This window comes from Salmo salar, chromosome 22 (genome assembly GCF_965601325.2).
Source record: "Salmo salar chromosome 22, fSalSal1, whole genome shotgun sequence".
Classification (NCBI taxonomy): Eukaryota; Metazoa; Chordata; class Actinopteri; order Salmoniformes; family Salmonidae; genus Salmo; species Salmo salar.
In genome coordinates this window covers 6,615,392-6,630,634 of record NC_138312.1, presented here as the reverse complement: position 1 = coordinate 6,630,634, position 15,243 = coordinate 6,615,392, and the positions used below count along the sequence as shown (strand labels likewise).

Genomic DNA, 15,243 nt, shown 5'->3' with positions numbered 1-15,243 from the left:
ATGGTATCCACAGATTGTGTAGCAGTTTAACAGGCATTTTCTAGAGAGAGAGAGATTATTTGACCCTTCTGTAATTTATTATTTTCATGTAATGTATTATTGTGTCTGCCATTGTTGATGGGGAGCTGAATGATGTTGTTATCTGTCTGTCTGTGGTTTAGCTGTAGGGAGCCAGCAGCCCAGAACCATGTAGATTCTGTGTCCAGAGCAACCTATAGCTGCCCAGAGACCTGCCCTGAGAGCAGGCTGCATCCCGTGTAAAAGGCCCTTTATAAGCAGGCCATCCCGTGTGACACACACACAAATGTCCCGTGTGTAGGGCCCTTCATACCTCTGAGAGGAGGAGAGGGGACAATCTCTTTTCTCCGGCCACAGCAGAGAGTCAAGTCAAGTGGGAGGGAAAAACACATACAGTGACTATCACCAAATCCCAAAGCCTCTTATTTATCAATCTGTGTTTAAAAAAAAAAAAATATTTACCAACCAACAAGATGTAGCCAGTGATGCATTGACATGCAAAGCGAGAGAAGCGAGAGATAGATGAGAGGGAGGGTAGTAGAGTGTGAAAAGGAAGCTTTAAAGCAAATGCCATGGCTATATAGCTGCTGCCCTGGTTAAACCCACCACGCCCAACCCTCTAGCTGCTGTGTTTGCTAGTGATGGAGAAAAAGTGTGACACCAATCAGGCCCCCGATGACTGGAGTTGCCCACCCCTGAGTCTAGCACACACACACACACAGACACACAGACAGACACACACACACGCACACGCACACGCACACACACAGGCCTCTGTCTGGTTAGAGAGCAGAGCAGCAGAGCTCTGATGGTCCCCAAAGCTCAGCCCATTAAAACTTTTCTCTCTGCCAGACCTCCATTTACATTCAGCTGCTTTCTCTCGCTCTCTCTTTCTCCCCCTTCCCCCTTCCCTCCCACCTTCCCCTGTCACACCCTTCTCTTTGTTTTCCCCTATAGCCCAGAACCTCACTCATAGCTAGTTCTCCCCCACTCCCCAACTCTCATGCTAACAACAGATTGCGGGAAGGGAGGCCTTGGCCCAGGCCTTGGCCTGCTGTATTTCACAAGCAACACACAGACACACACAAAAACACACAAACACACATAATGGAGAAACTTATATAGCACATGTATGCAGAACAGAACAAAACAAAATAGCAGATTAGCTTTAAGCAGGGATATCAGAATAAGAAACGGCTTAGCAAAGCAATAGGGATGTTTGATCCTCATTATATCATATAAGCATTTCATGTCATTCACAAGCCCCAACACATTTTCAGTTGTTCTGCTCAGTGCAGCGTTCTGCTCTGTGTGGAGAACATCCTTTGGAACTGTGTCCAATGGTAATCAGACCTAATGGAAAGCTTGTTTGCACCTGGCCAAATTTATTTGTGACAGTTAAAAACTGTTTCAGTTATTTGAAACCCATGTCAGATGACGAAAAATATGGAGTCTATTACCTATTCAACTATGTCACATCAGAACCTCAGGAAATATCTCCATACAGTATACTGTGCATTTTCCTTATCTGCAGAAAAAATGTATAACTGAAATCTTAAAGCTAGTGAGTCAGTAGATATTGACCGGTGGTGAAATTGTGACAGTTGAAAACCTTAACAGTTTAAATGGGAAGTTCAAAAAATACTCAGTCTATTCAACTAGGTCATAGTAGGACCTCAGGAAATCGTCTTCTCTACACACTGTATATCATTTCCCTGTCTGCAGCAGAAATGAATAACTAAACATCCTAAGAATACTTCTAGAACTACCTGAATCTGAGTTTAAAGCCATTGAGTTAGTAGACATTGTCTGCATCCAAAAGGGCACCATATTTCTTATATAGTTCACTACTTTTTACCTATAGTGCTCAGGTCAAAAGTAGGACAGTATGTATAAGGTGCCATTTGGGAAGCAGATTAAGTCTTTAGGCCCATTGCAGCTCAGAACAACACCAGAATAGATCAGGAACATGTAGCAACTCAGGCCCATTGCAGCTCAGAACAACACCAGAATAGATCAGGAACATGTAGCAACTCAGGCCCATTGCAGCTCAGAACAACACCAGAATAGATCAGGAACATGTAGCAACTCAGGCCCATTGCAGCTCAGAACAACACCAGAATAGATCAGGAACATGTAGCAACTCAGGCCCATTGCAGCTCAGAACAACACCAGAATAGATCAGGAACATGTAGCAACTCAGGCCCATTGCAGCTCAGAACAACACCAGAATAGAACAGGAACATGTAGCAACTCAGGCCCATTGCAGCTCAGAACAACACCAGAATAGATCAGGAACATGTAGCAACTCAGGCCCATTGCAGCTTAGAACAACACCAGAATAGATCAGGAACATGTAGCAACTCAGGCCCATTGCAGCTCAGAACAACACCAGAATAGATCAGGAACATGTAGCAACTCAGGCCCATTGCAGCTCAGAACAACACCAGAATAGATCAGGAACATGTAGCAACTCAGGCCCATTGCAGCTCAGAACAACACCAGAATAGATCAGGAACATGTAGCAACTCAGGCCCATTGCAGCTCAGAACAATACCAGAATAGATCAGGAACATGTAGCAACTCAGGCCCATTGCAGCTCAGAACAACACCAGAATAGATCAGGAACATGTAGCAACTCAGGCCCATTGCAGCTCAGAACAACACCAGAATAGAACAGGAACATGTTCCAGAATGGAACCCCTAGCAGCTCAGAAGTGAATATAAACATTTCAGGCTCTTGTGTCACAACTGTTAAACATGTATAATTCAGTGAAGTGCATGATCCTAAATATAGTTTTATGGAAAATATGTGCCTAGCCAATCTACACACAGAGCGCTAAGAAGGGAGGTAGAGAAATGAGGGGAGGTATGATGAAAACGGAGAGGATGAGGAGGAAAGGAGAGGGGAAGAGAGAGGAAGAAGATGAGAAAGGAGGAGAGGGTAAAGGAGCGGAGAGGAGCTTGTAGGAGGAGAGGGGAGGAGAAAGCGAGAAGATAGGAGGAAAGGTGAGGCTAGATGGACTAATTACTCAATCTGTGCTGGCTAACAGCAGGGGAGGAGGGGGGTCTGTTTCATTATGGAGATTTTCACTGCAGTGTCTCTCAATCTCCACCCCTCCATACCACCGCCCCTCCCTCCCTCCCATCTCCCTTCTGGCCTGTCTTCTCCTCCTCCTTTTCCACCCCTCTCTTTGTTTTTCCCTATAGCCCAGAATCTCTCTCATAGCTAGCGCTCCCCCCACTCCCCCACTCTCACACTAACAACAGATTGGAGGCTTGGAGGAAGGGAGGCCTGATGTGTTTCACATGCAACACATGCAACACACAAACGCACGCACACAAACACATGTATACAGTGTATGTACATTCTTAGATTTTTGTTGTTGTTGCTATCTATAACCAGAAGGGTTATTCTGCTGTCTCCATAGCAGAACCCTTAGAACAACCCTTTTTGATTCTAGGTAGAACCCTTTTGGGTTCCATGTAGACCCCTTTCCACAGAGGGTTCTACCTGGAACCCAAAAGGGTTCTACCTGGAACCAAAAAGGGTCCTCCCTATGAGGACAGCCAAAGCACCCTTTTGGAACACTTTTTTCTAAGAGTGTACTGACACAGTCCCAGCTTAGCTTAGTGTTCTTATGTTTTGAACAGCCGCATTATCATGTATCTGCAGCAGAACAGAACAAAACCAAATAGCAGATTAGCTTTAAGGAGGGAGATCAGGATAACAAACATTTTAGCAAAGCAATTGGGATGTTTTTGATCCTCATTATATCATATAAGCATTTCATTTCATTTACAAGCCCCTGGTGAAGGCCAACACGTTTTCAGTTGTTCTGCTCAGTGCAGGGTTCTGCTCTGTGTGGAGCACATCCTTCGGACCCGTGCCCAACGGTAATCAGACCTAATGGAAAGCGTTTGCACCTGGCGAGCTCGGCGGTGCAATTGTGACAGTTAAAAACTGTTTCAGTTATTTGAAACCAATTTCAGATGACGAAAAACATGGAGTTTATTACCTATTCAACTGTCATATCAGGACCTCAGGAAAATGTCTCCATGTACTGTGTATTTCATTGTCTGCAGCAGAAACTAATAAGTGAACTCTTAAGCCAGTGAGTCAGTAGATATTGACCAGCGGTGAAATTGTGATACTTGAAAACCTTTTCAGTTTAAATGGGATGTACAAAAACACTCTCAGTCTATTCAACTAGGTCATAGTAGGATCTCAGGAAATCGTCTTCTCTACACACTGTATATGATTTCCCTGTCTGCAGCAGAAATGAATAACTAAACATCCTAAGAATACTTCTAGAACTACCTGAATCTGAGTTTAAAGCCAATGAGTCAGTGGATATTGTGTGCATCCAAATGGCACCATATTTCTTATGTAGTTCACTACCTTTTACCTATAGGGCTTAGGTCAAAAGTAGGACAGTATGTATAAGGTGTCATTTGGGAAGCAGATTAAGTCCTTAGGCCCATTGCAGCTCATTGCAGCTCAGAACAACACCAGAATAGAACAGGAATATGTTCCAGAATGGAACCCCTAGCAGCTCAGAAGTGAATATAAACATTTCAGGCTCTTCTGTCACAACTGTTAAACATGTATAATTCAGTGAAGTGCATGATCCTAAATATAGTTTTATGTAAAATATGTGCCTAGCCAATCTACACACAGAGCGCTAAGAAGGGAAGCGAGGAGCAGTAGAAAGGAGGGGAGATATGATGAGAGGAGAGGATGAGAAGGAAGGGAGAGGGGATGAGAGAAGAAGAATATGAGAAAGGAAGAGGAGAGGAGAAAAGGAGAAGATGATAGGAGGATAGGAGGAAAGGTGAGGCTAGATGGACTAATTACTGAATCTGTGCTGGCTAACAGCAGGGGAGGGATGGAGTGATGGGATGGAGGGAGGGATGGAGTGATGGGATGGAGGGAGGGCCGCCCCTTCATCCCTTCGCTCCTCCATTCCTCCACCCCTCTGTCCCGCCATCATTCCATCCCTCCATTTCTCTGTTCCTCCGTCCTTCAATACCTCAATCCCTGACTTGGCCGCGTGCCGCAGAGACCATTTACCACACGCGCGCGCACCACACACACACACACACACACACACACACACACACACACACACACACACACACACACACAGTCTTGTACCGCTGTACTGCTGACCACCCAATTCAGTCACATTCAAAATCCTATTTTCCCTAACCCTTAACCCTAAACCTAAACCTAACCCGTACTCATCCCCTAACCCAAAAACCTCACCCTAACCCTAAATCTAACCCTAACTCCTAACCCTAAAACTAACCCTAACTCCTAACCCTAAAACTAACCCTAGCTCCTAACCCTAAACCTAAACCTAATTCTAACCTTAACCCTAAACCCCCTAGAAATAAAATTTGACCTTGTGGGGACCAAAAAAATGTCCCCAGTTGGTCAAATTTTAGTTTGGTTACTATTCTTGTGAGGATTTCTGCTCCCCACAAGAATAGTTAAACACGTCCACGCACACGCACACACACATACACACACAAACACACACAAACACAAGCTTTTTTTTCGTGAAATTTCTGGACTTTTTGGAGTGGAACAATGTTTGACCATTAAAAATCCTATTTTCCCTAACCCCTAACACTAACCCTACCCCTACCCCTACCCACAACCCTTAACTTAACCCTATCTGTAACCCTAACCCCAAAAACTCTAACCTTAACTCTGACCCTAAAGCAAACCCGAAACCCTAACCACCCATCCACTCTCTCCTTGTGTTACAGCTCTTCCTCCCATACTGGAGCCAGTATGATATATGTATCTGTCTAATGGGTTGGCCAGTCATGTGATCCTCACTAGGGGGCAGCTGCCAGACCTATTCAACCCCACCTATTTAAAAAATCTCTCTCTATAGCCATTCAATGTCAATACACACTCAGCGCATTCAGAAAGTATTCATACCCCTTGACCTATTGCACATTTTGTTGTGTTACGGCATGAATTTAAAATGGGTTATATACACTACAATGCCAAACGTTTGTGGACACCCCTTCAAATTAGTGGATTCAGCTATTTCAGCCACACCTGTTGCTGTCCGGTGTATACAATTGAGCACACAGCCATGCAATCTCCCTAGACAAACATTGGCAGTAGAATGGCCCGTACTGAAGAGCTCAGTGACTTTCAATGTGCCACCGACATAGGATGCCACCTTTCCAACAAGTCAGTTCATCAAATTTCTGCCCTGCTACAGCTGCCCCGGTCAACTGTGTGAGCAGTTATTGTGAAATGGAAACGTCTAGGAGCAACAACGGCTCAGCCGCAAAGTGGTAGGCCATACAAGCTCACAGAACGGGACCGCCGAGTGCTGAAGCGTGTAAAAATCATCTGCCCTCAGTTGCAATATTTTTGCTCATTTATTGAAAATGAATTACAGAAATATCTCATTTACTTAAGTATTCACACCCCTGAGTCGGTACTTTGTAGAATCACGTTTGACAGCGATTACAGCAGTGATTCTTTCTGGGTAAGTCTCTAAGAGCTTTCATTCTGGATTGTGTCAAATTGGTTGTTGGTCATTGCCTTGTTGCAAACATGATGCATGTTTTGGATAATTTGTATTCTTCCTTCTTTTCACTCTGTCAATTAGGTTAATATTGTAGATTAACTTCAATGTTGTTGATCCATCATCAGCTTTCTTCTATCACAGCCAATAAACTCTGTAACTGTTTAAAGTCTCCGTTGGCCTCATGGTGAAATCCCTGAGCGGTTTCCTTCCTCTCCGTCAACTCAGTTAGGAAGGATGCCTATGTCTTTGTAGTGACTGGATGTATAGATACACCTTTCAAAGTGTAATTAATAACTTCACCATGCTCAAATCGCATTGCAGCCCCTGTACCCGGTGGGTTTTTCTCCCGGGCTTTAAGTCTTTACTGCCCGAATCTTTCTGCAGTCACATTTTACCCATCTACTAATAGGTGCCCTTCTTGAAAAACCTCCCTGGTCTTTATGGTTGAATCGGTGTTTGAAATTCACTGCTCAACTGAGGAACATTACAGATAATTGTATGTGTGGGGTACAGAGATGAAGTATTCATTCAAAAATCATGTAAAACACTATTATTGTACACAGATTGAGTCATTGCAACTTATTATGCGACTTGTTAAGCACATTTTTACTCCTGAATGTATTTAGGCTTGCCATAACACAGGGATTGAACACTTATTGACTCAAGACATTTCAGCTTTTCATTTTTAGTTCATTTGTAAAAATATAAAAAACACAATTCCACTTTGACATTATAGGGTATTGTGTGCAGGCCAGTGAAAACAAATCTCTATTCAATATTTTTTTTATTCAGACTGTAACACACAAATAAGTCAAGGGGGTGTGAATACTTTCTGAAGGCACTGTATATACACTCAGAAACACACTCAAAACACACTCTCTCTTTCTCTCCACACTATCTACTCTAGAAACCCACACTCAGAAACCTAATGCTCAGAAGTCCTGAGGAATAACTATGTGCAATATCCCCCCCCCCCCCCCCCCCCCCCATGGGCGTCCACACATTAAAGTACTGTATGTGCTTTCTCCAAGCACATTACATATAGTGGTAGTAAAATATTGATGTTTTGTGGTGTACTGTATGTTTCTGTAAAAGGGTAATCGCAGGGAACACCTTGCAGTGAGTCAGACACACACACATGCACACACACACACGCACACACACGCACCCACACGCACGCACACACACACAATAACCAGGGGAGTAGTTTTGTTGACAGTGGATGAGGTGATGTATTGACCAACTGACTTGAGTCAAATAAAATAAAATACGACAGGTGTAGACTTTACAGTGAAATGCTTACTTACAAGCCCATTCCTAACAGCGCAGAGTTAAAAAGTAAGACAAATATTTTCTAAATGAAAAAGGAAATAGTAACACAATAAAAACAATAATACAGTATGTTTGAAGGGGTAAAAGTGACTAGGCAATCAATATATATAATAAACAGAGTAGCAGCAGCGTATGTGAAGTGTGAAAGTGTGTCTATGTGTGAGTGTGTGTGTGGAGTGTGTGTGTGTGTTTTGTGTGTATGAGCATATGAATATATTGTGTGTGTGTGTGTGTGTGTGTGTGTGTGTCTGTGTAGTATGTGTGAATGTGTGGGTAGAGTCTCGTGAGTTTGCATAGAGAGTCAGTGCAAAACAATTAAGATAAAAATAATAATAAAGGAGTTCAATGTGAATTGTCCAGGTAGCCATTTGATTAACTGTTCAGCTGTTCAGGTGCCTTTTGGTCACAGACTTGGCGCTCCGGTACAGCTTGCTGTGCGGCAGCAGAGAGAACAGTCTATGACTTGGGTGGCTGGAGTCTTTGACAATTTTTAGGGCCTACCTCTGACACTGCCTGGTATAGAGGTCCTGGATGGCAGGGAGTTCTGCCCCAGTGATGTACTGGAACGTATGCACTACCCTCTGTTTTGCCTTGCGGTTGGATGCCAAGCAGTTGCCATAACATGTGGCGATGCAGCCAGTCCAGATGCTCTCAATGGTGCAGCTGTAGAACCTTTTGAGGATCTGAGGGCCCATGCTAAATCGTTTTAGCCTCCTGAAGAGGCATTGTCGTGCCCTCTTCACAACTGTGCTAGTGTGTTTGGACTATGATAGGTCCTTAGTGATGTGGACACTGAGGAACTGAGGAGCTTTCGACCTGCTCTACTGCAGCCCCATCAATGTGAATGGGTGCGTGTTCGGCCCTCCCTTTCCTGTAGTCTACGATAAGCTCCTTTGTCTTGCCCAAGTTGAGGGAGAGGTTGTTGTCCTGGCACCACACTTCCAGGTCTCTGATCTCCTCCCTATAGCCTGTTTCATTGTCTTCGGTGATCAGGCCTACCCCCGTCGTATCATCGGCAAACTTAATGATTGTGTTGGAGTTGTGCAAGGCCACACAGTTGTGGGTGAACAGGGAGTGCAGGAGGGGACTGAGCACGCATGCATGAAGGGCCTTAGCTTAGTGATTGCCACCTGGGGGCGGCCTGTCAGCAAGTCCAGATGCAGATGGAGATGTTCATTCCCAGGGTCCTTAGCTTAGTGATTAGCTTGGAGGGCACTATGGTGTTGAAAACTGAGCTGTAGTCAATGAACAGCATCCTCACGGGGGTGTTCCTTTTGTCCAGGTGGGAAAGTGCAGTGTGGAGTGCAATTTAGATTGCATCATCTGTGGATCTGTTGGGGCTGGATGCAAATTGGAGTGGGTCTAGGGTTTCTGGGTTGATGGTGATGATGTGAGCCATAACCAACCTTTCAAAGCCTGTAATGGCTACAGATATGAGTGCTACAGTGTGGTAGACATTTAGACAGATTACCATGGCTTTCTTAGGCACAGGGACTAAGATGGTTTGCTTGAAGCATGCAGGTATTAGAGACGGGGTCAGGTTGAAAATGGCAGTGAAGACTGTGCAACATTTGCCCGTTTTGGCCATGTGTTTTAGGTTATTGTCCTGCAAAAAGTTGAATTAATGTCCCATTGTCTGATGGAAAGCAGACTGAACCAGGTTTTCCTCTAGGATTTTGCCTGTGCTTATTAGGTCCATTCTGTTCATTTTTTATCCTGAAAAACTCCCCAATCCTTAACGATTACAAGTACACCCATAACACGATGCAGCCACCACTATGCTTGAAAATATGAAGAGTGCCCCAACCATAACACTTTGTATTCAGGACAAAATGTTAATTGGTTTGCCACATTTTTTGCAATATTAGTTTAATGCCTTGTTGAAAACAGGATGCATGTTTTGGAATATTTTTATTCTGTTACAGGCTTCCTTCTTTTCACTGTCAATTAGGTTAATATTGGGGAGTAACTATAATGTTGTTGATCCATCCTCAGTTTTCTCCTATCACAGCCATTAAACTTTGTAACTGTTTAAAGTCACCATTTGATTCATGGTGAAATTCCTGAGCAGTTTCCTTCCTCTCCGGCAATTGTTAACATGGACGCTTGTATCTTTGTAATGAGTAGGTGTATTGATACAACATCCAAAGTGTAATTAATAATTTCATCATTCTGAAAGAGTTATTCAATGTATGCTTTTTTTATATACATCTACCAATATGTGCCCTTCTTTGTGAGGCATTCAAAAAACCTCCCTAGTATTTGTTGTTCAATCTCTGTCTGAAATTCACAAAATAGCACAATTGTTCTGAAACCCATTAAACGGCCCCCATTCCCTGCGGCACCATTCTCATGGACCGTGTTAAGGGCTGTGTTTGTCTCTGTATGCACACTATTCCCTATATAGTACACTACTTTTACCAGAGCCCTATGATAGTGTAATACATAGGGAATTGGGTCAAAAGTAGTGCATGTTTTCTGTTCAGGGAATAGGGTGCCATTTGAGATGCATCCAGAGCCAGAGACGGTGTTTGTCTGTGTGTTTGTTTTGATGCATTGACTGACCCAGGAACTGTGTGTCTTGGCTCCACAGGGGAAGTCCTATGTGTTTGACCGGGTGTTCCCCACCAACACAACACAGGAACAGGTGTACAACACCTGCGCCAAACAGATAGTCAAAGGTGAGTGCCAGCCTCTCCATCTCTGTATGTCTCTATCTCCATCTCTCTCTGTCATGTCTCTCGCTCTTTCTCTCTCTCTCTCTCTCTGTATCTTTTGATCTCTCTCGCTCTCGCCCCCTCTCTCACACTCTCCCTTCCTCTCTATCTCTCTGTGTCTACATGTACTTCTATCTACACTACCGATCAAAGTTTGGGGTCCATTACAATAACATCAAGTTGATCAGAAATACAGTGTAGACATTGTTAATGTTGTAAATGACTATTGTAGCTGGAAACGGCTGATTAACAAAAGGAATATCTACATAGGCGTACAGAGGCCCCTTATCAGCAACCATCACTCCTGTGTTCCAATGGAACATTGTGTTAGCTAATCCAAGTTTATCATTTTAAAAGGCTAACTGATCATTAGAAAACCCTTTGCAATTATGTTAGCACATCTGAAAACTGTGTTCTGATTAAAGAAGCAATAAAACAGGCCTTCTTTAGACTAGTTGAGTATCTGGAGCATCAGCATTTGTGGGTTCGATTACAGGCTCAAAATGGCCAGAAACAAAGAACAACTGATAGCTGATTCATTGCATGCACTTTCTGTTTCTGAAGTTTAATTCCAGTATTATTTAGGCTCTGATGAAAATAAATTAAAATAACAATAATGTGCAAGCTTACCTTGAATTAAAAATTAGAGCTATCTATCTTGCTCTGTCTCTCCCTTGCTCTTTCTCTTCTCCTTGCATGCTCTCTCTCACTCTCTCTGTATCTCTCTCCCCTCTCTTTCATCTTGATGTCCAGCCTTTCCTCTCCTTTCCCACATTCATAGAGAGTGTCGATTGCAGATTTCAATCCCGTTGTCTAACATGACAAACGAGTGCTATGCTGTCTGTCTGTGATTGAGCCTGGGACAGATTAATGGAAGGGAAAGAACAGCACTGTCAGAAGAAAGAGAAATAGAGAAAACAGATGAGAACACAGCCAGAGCGTAGCATAGAAAATCAAAGGTACTAATAAAGAAGAGAGGGGAGAACAAAAAGAAAGGATGAGAGGAAAGGAAAATAAGAGAGGTGTGAAACATACGGTAGACAAGGAAGAAAGGAAAGGAAGGGAGAACAGAGTGAAAGAGATGCCATAGAGCTGGTCTAACTCAGTTTGTCTGCAGTACAGAGATAATTGGATCTCTCTCTCTCTGCTGCACTGGCCTAATTGTCTGTCTGGCTCTGGCTTCTTATCTTCCTTCTCTACCTCTCCTCTCAAAGACAGATTCCATGTGTCTTGACTGACTTGTTTATGTCACCGTTCAGTTTTGGCTCGCTCCAATACCAGCATGACTAGAATAGCTTACATAGAAAGACAGAGAGAGAGAGAGCGAGAGAGAGAGAGACAGATGTAGAGAGACAGAGAGAGGGAAAGCAGCAGAAAGAAGGAAAGATAAAAGGAGTGTGAAATGAAATGGTATAGGATGAAAGTAGTTATGGTTCCCCCTCGGCTCCTAGCCTGGTAGTTGGTATGTATTTTTGCTCATGTTTGACTTTCTGCCCACTGTCTGACAAGACAGAGGTTGTGCTGCTTGTTAGCGCTTGCTGTATCATGCTCTCTGTAGGTGTGTGTGGGTGTGTGGTTGTGTGGGTGTTTTTGTGTGTGTGTGAGCGCGTATGTGTGTGTGTGTTGTTCTGTCTGTAGGTGGGCAATCTTTGGTGGTGCAGTGTCTTGTTGCTATGGGCTGAATGAGGAGGCTGTTGTCTTCTGTCTAACATCCTCTCCCTACTCCTGTCTCCTTATTCTGCCTCTGTTCTCCTGCATTCTGCCACCTGTCTCCTATCTCCTAACAAAATGTGCTGTTGCTGTATAGGCCTAACTATCATTCCTTTTCTGCCTTCTGTCTACTGCCTCTGTTCCCCTGCATCTAGATGTGTTGTTACAGTATATCTAACATCTAGTGTCCTTTGTCCTGTATCTTTCCTACTTTATACATGTGCTGTTCTTTTGAACATACTGTATTCTCTGTCTCCTGTCTCTAGATGTACTCGGGGGATACAATGGCACCATCTTCGCCTATGGACAGACCTCCTCTGGAAAAACACACACCATGGAGGTACGTTTTTGTAGACCACATCACCACAGAGATTAGACTTGGCTTGTATCCTAAATGGCACCCTATCCCCTATAAAGTGCACTACTTTTGTCCAGTTTGGGACGTAGCCTGGAGTGTTCTTTATGTAGAGTGAAATAAACCAGTGATTCTCAGCTGCAGTCCTCGGGTAGTACCCTGCAGGTTGCATGATTTTGTTCCTGCCCAGCAAAGCACACCTAATTGAACTGTTAGGTTCTAATTATCAGAGTAAGAACTCGATGGACACAATGAAAGCTTAAACCAAGTTTATTCATCCCAAAGGGTCGAACAGCTGAACCGACAAAAACATGGTTCCACCTGTGGTGGTATACATACCCCAATTTGGGTGGAGTCTCCTCCTTCTTGCTAAACATTGCATCTTTATTGCTAGGCAGGAAACTAAGTGATACGGTCAATAAACTGTTCCTCTCCCTTAACGTGACCTGACCTCGACCCCCTTCATCATTAATCCATGGCTCTCTCCCCTCATCAATGCCTGCCACATATGATCGTTTTCTCTACACTCAGTACATTCCAAGCTTAATTGCACCCACCATATACCTTCCTCCTACAGATAACCATTAACTTCTGGTGTAAACCATAGCACTCAATATTTCAACAGGATACCTGATAATTAACCCTATTCCAAGTTTTAGGAGTCAGAACCCAGAATCCATCAGAACTAATCAATGGATTGATGATTAGTTGAGTGGTTAAAAAAACACTGACTGGCATAAATCATTGTACACTCCAGTAGTTGAAGTCCCCTTGCTTTAAATGATTTGCTGTCTTATCTCCTCTCCTCTAAATATCACCGGACTCTCCTCCAAGTTTAGTCCCTGTCCCCTGTTCCTCCTCCTTTTCCACTTCTCTCTCCCCCCCTCTTCCTTTCACACTGTTTTCCTCCCCCTCTCCTCTCTAACTCCCTCTTTTACTCTCCTTTAACCTCTGCCAAGTGACCTCCCCCAAGTGTTTTTCTCTTATCCATTCTTCCTCTCGTCTTCTCTGACTTCCCATCTTCTTTTCCCACATCCCTTCTGTCTTCTTTCAGGGCAAGCTGCATGACCCTCATGGGATGGGGATCATCCCCAGAATTGCAGAGGACATCTTCAATCACATATTCGCAATGGATGAAAACCTTGAGTTCCACATCAAGGTCTGTACTCTGCTGACAACACTGTCTGTCTGCACCAATAGTCCCATAGTCTGGTCAAGCGGTAGTGCAGCCGACTCCGGACCACACATTGCCCCTCTGGGCATCACTTTGAAAACCGCTCTGCCACTTTTAATTTTGTCTTGCTGTCTCTTTTGTCTCAACATCTATCTAGTTGATGATGTCTCTAGAAACACTGTCTGGTGTCCTAGATCTGAATGTCCTTTTAGCCAATTCTTCTGCCTATTTGTATCACACCATAGGATACCGATTACTGGACCAGACTACTGCACCATCTCACAAATACTGAGAACAGTGTGATGTCTGTATTCCACCATGACCCTCTGGTCTGTAGTGACAACATTTTCTGCACCAGTTGCAAGGTGGTGTACCAGATCTCTATGTCAGTGTCGGTCAGTGCTGTTTAAGATGAGGGAGGACTTTTTTGACCTTACTTCTATTATAGGATTTTGGATAACTGTCATTCATATTCCATTCACCCAGTTCAATGTAACATGGATATATTTGGGCTACTACATAATATTTACAATTTACCTACACTTATCATGAGGTTGCCCCAAAATGTTTAGGTGACAGACATCATTAGTCCAACAGTTGCAAACGACAGTTTCTATTGGACAATTCAGGTATGTTTATCCCCGTTTCGTTTGCTTCCGTTTAAGAAACATTTTCAACAGAATCGGTGGAATGAATCACAAGCAAACACAGTTCACTTTCATAGCAGCCACGTTGTATTCCTTCTCACATCTACGCGCTATCCTCCTCTTACCTTTTCCCTCCGCTTGTGGACTTCAATGCACAACACATCAGCTGTATATGACCAGGTGAAAAAACCTTTCCAAGCCAAACCATATCATAGCCGCTACACACAGCCTACATCGTTGTCACCACATTAGCTAAAGTAACGTCATAGTCAACCTAGCTAATAGAACTAACGCATTAGTAAATCCGCTACAACCATGCAGTACAGTGTACAGTCAGTAAGCATTTTAGCAGTTACACAGACGGGACCCGGTGGCAATAAATTAGTAAAACTAAAAGCTTACCTTGACTTGGATTACTTCCAGGGTTTCATATTCATAGCCAGCTAGCTAACATAGCATCCCTCTGTTTGAGCCGGGCGTTTGAGTTGGCTAAACTAGCTATCTGCATTTGCTAGCTAAGTAAGTGAAAGTGAAAGTAAAATGACTAAATATAGCTCTCTCTCTCTCACTCTCACTCTCTCTCTCTTGCTTCTCCTTCATTTTTAAAGAAATGAATTTGTTCAAAACAGTTTAACTATTTTCTTTCTCTTTCTTTGAGTCAACTACTGACCACATTTTATGCACTACAGTGCTTGCTAGCTGTAGATTATGCTTTCAATTCTAGATT

General features: G+C 43.4%; 1 protein-coding gene across 1 annotated transcript in view; it reads left to right on the top strand.

Annotated features, from left to right (window-relative positions):
• Positions 1–15,243, top strand: part of LOC106582664 (kinesin heavy chain) — a 161,271-nt gene that overhangs the window by 39,016 nt on the left and 107,012 nt on the right. The window contains exons 2-4 of the mRNA XM_014165938.3: positions 10,507–10,594; positions 12,607–12,680; positions 13,750–13,854. Of these exons, the coding sequence (XP_014021413.3) occupies positions 10,507–10,594; positions 12,607–12,680; positions 13,750–13,854 (267 nt within the window). The remainder of the gene's footprint in view (positions 1–10,506; positions 10,595–12,606; positions 12,681–13,749; positions 13,855–15,243) is intronic.